Source organism: Nematolebias whitei, chromosome 4 (genome assembly GCF_014905685.2).
Source record: "Nematolebias whitei isolate Nwh7 chromosome 4, NemWhi1, whole genome shotgun sequence".
In the NCBI taxonomy this organism is placed as follows: domain Eukaryota; kingdom Metazoa; phylum Chordata; class Actinopteri; order Cyprinodontiformes; family Rivulidae; genus Nematolebias; species Nematolebias whitei.
The window spans coordinates 20,827,589-20,830,871 of NC_056501.1; the positions used below are offsets into that span (position 1 = coordinate 20,827,589).

The 3,283-nt window shown below is 36.2% G+C and overlaps 1 protein-coding gene across 1 annotated transcript in view; it reads right to left on the reverse strand.

The window, feature by feature from the left end:
* The window catches only part of LOC119408727 (protocadherin alpha-6-like), a 13,013-nt gene that overhangs the window by 568 nt on the left and 9,162 nt on the right, over nt 1–3,283 (reverse strand). The window contains exons 3-4 of the mRNA XM_037675568.1: nt 1,689–1,826; nt 3–1,539 (exon numbers count right to left, since the gene is read on the reverse strand). Of these exons, the coding sequence (XP_037531496.1) occupies nt 3–1,539; nt 1,689–1,826 (1,675 nt within the window). The remainder of the gene's footprint in view (nt 1–2; nt 1,540–1,688; nt 1,827–3,283) is intronic.

A 3,283-nucleotide genomic window follows, 5' to 3' on the forward strand; every position in this document is an offset into this window, starting at 1 on the left:
GCCACAACTTGGAACTGGAAAGTTTTCAGACTCTCAAAGTCAAAACTCTTCAGTGCTGTTATTTGTCCATTTTCTGAATTAATATTTAAGAATGAGGTCATGTCTTTGTTGCGACCATCCCTCAAGATTTGATATGAGATAACAGCATTATCATTCACATCTTTATCAGTGGCACTCACACTAAATATTATTTCCCCAGCCTTGTTATTTTCTGAAAGATATATGTTTATTGGGTTTTGGGAGAACTGAGGTGTGTTGTCATTTATGTCTGTTAACTGAACTGTAAGTGTTTTAAACGCAGATAACGGGGGCTCACCACAGTCAGTTGCTCTGATTGTTATTTCAAAACTAGAAATCTCTTCACGGTCTAAAAATCCTTTTGTAACAATTGAGTATGTATTTTCTTTGTAAGATGGCTTCAGTTCAAATGGAACCTCGGAGCTAATGCTTGCAATAATTTTACCATTGAGACCTGAATCTTTATCTTTTACACTAATAAGGGAAATAATTGTGCCAGGCTTTGAGTCCTCAGGCACTTTATTAGATAGCGATGTTATATCAATCTCAGGTGGATTATCATTCACATCTTTGATTTTTACAATGAGTCTACACTCACCTTTTAATGGGGGTGTTCCTTTATCTGAAGCCTCTATGTCCAGTTTATAAACATCGTTTTCCTCATAATCAACAGCACCTTTAACTCTTATCTCACCTGTTATTTTATCCAGGTCAAAAATATTGTAGACTTTTTTCTTAAGTGTTTTTCCAAGGCTATATTCAATTTGACTGTTGGTGCCTTCATCAGGATCTGTTGCGTTTATTTTAAATATTGAAATGCCGATTGGTACATTTTCTTCTACATCAATTTGATATGATTCCTGACTAAATTTAGGGCGGTTATCATTACTGTCCAGAACAATAACAGAGACATTCAATGCTCCTGATCTTGGAGGTTTCCCTCCATCTACAGCTGTTACATATAACACGTGCTTGCTCCTTTGTTCTCTGTCTAAAGACTTCTTTAGCACCAGAAATGGTATTTTATCCTCATCACTTTGACGTACATCTATATCAAAGTGTTCATTTGATGTTAATGTGTACGCACGTATTGTGTTAGAGCCTGCATCTGGATCACGAGCAGCGTGCAGCTGGAATCGCGTCCCTGGAGACGTTTGCTCAAATATTTCAAAACTCTGCTCCTTCTCGGGGAAAACGGGAGCGTGATCATTCACATCCTTAATTTCTACAACCACGTAGTGTATCTCCAAAGGATTTTCCACAATGATCTTCAGCTCCATAAGGCATGCAGCACCACCCTGACACAGCTCCTCCCTGTCGATTTTTTTCAGCACGAACAGATCCCCGCTGTCCTGGTTCACATCAAAAAATGCGTTCTCGTTTTCAGACACAACGCGGAACCGTCGGTCCGTTAAAGAGGTGATGTCCAGCCCCAGATCCTTCGCCACATTTCCCACCAAGGATCCACCATTCACCTCTTCTGCAACTGAGTATCTTGTTTCTGCGCAAACCTCCGTGCCGACGAACAACATCAAGGCCAGACGCAGAGCAGACCCGAGGCATTTCCGTCCTCCGCTCCGAGTTCCCGTCCACATCATCATCTAACAATAAAGGGTTACTTTAATGCACAAAATCTACACTTCCACATCCATTGTGAGTCGGAAAACGATTAGATCCACAGCACGATAAGGTCGAGAGGCAGAATGCGTCTCTGCTTCTTCCAAACAAAAGAGCTATGATGAGATGGACAAGTGTAGCCGGGTTTCTCTGTGTAATACTGACATCTTGAGGCTACAGGGCTGCCATGACTTCAAAATTCAAAACATATATTTCAAAACTATAACTTTTAGGAGTCAAGTGTATAAATATAAGATGTGCATTTATGCTATAGTCACTCATCATATTCATTTAAAAAGAGAGAAAAATGCTTTCGAATGAAGGAATTTAAAAGTGCATGAATAAAGCATGATTTTCAGCTTAGGTTTTTTGTTATATAAGAACAAATCAAAAGTGTTAACACATATTTTGGAAACAATTGCACTTTTAAAAACGTTGATTCTTTCTATGGGCTGATGAGTGTTACTAACTCTAATTTGCAAGTGGAAAACATAAAATATGTTGTCACAAGAACACAAATAACAAGGAAAACTAAGAAACTGTCAAAGAGGGCAAGTTTCCGTTTTGTGCACAAAATGTGCTTACAACATGTATCACAATAAGAAAAAAACGCAAGTAAATTATTGTCATTATTATTAATATTATATTTTATCTTATATTATTTTTATTTATATATTATTTATTTTATTTATTATTGTAAGTTCCCTTGAATACAAAAAAAAAAAAAAAAAGATTTACTAAAGTTATGAACAAAATCTCTGTCAAAAAAAGAAACTCCTCCAATGTTTTCTGTGTCTGAATTATATCAGCAAAAGACAAAATGTGTAAACTGATTTTCATGGTAGATTTTGGACCAAACTCATAGTTGCACCATTACAGATTATTTGTTTTGTAACACCCAGAGAAGAAATGTATTTTTTTTTTTTTCCATTAGAGAGTTTGAGGTGCTGAAGGGACAGCTCCAGGTTGAACCCTCCACATACTTGTCACTGGAGAGATTTTAATTGTCAAACAACAGCATTTTGAATCAAGTTTAAATGTTTAAAATGTCTCACTGTGCAGAAACACAGTTTGTACTTTACTCTATTGATATTTATAACAATTAAAAAAATTGGAAGCTTCGTTTAAAAACTATAAAGATGAGGAATTCTAAAGCTACTAATTCATGAGTTTTATTATTACAATAATCAGCACTGTAACAAATGTATTCATCTGAAAACAAAAAAAGGCATTTGAACTGAGAAAGTACCACCATATTTTTAGTTTGCTGTAATAGAACAATTCATGCATGTCAGTGGAATAGCCAGAAGCAAGGAGTCAGTGGAAAAAGCAACATACAACTATCTGAAAGCAGGCAACATAATAAAGCCAAACACAGCCCTCCATCTCAAACACAAACACCTGAAAGTGGGAGAATAAAATACAGACTCAAATACAACGACTCTGCAGTAAGAGATTGTGTTATAGTTGATAATTTTTAAGACTGTTTTGCTATTTGGGGCTTAAAAAAAATTGTTTCATGATACTTCACAACTACCCAAAGTAAAAACAAAAATACATTTTAACAAATATAATGTATCCAGCTCTTACCTCCTCGGATCTTTTCCTCCTGTCAGGTAAGACCAGAGTGTTTGCATGACTTCCAGGT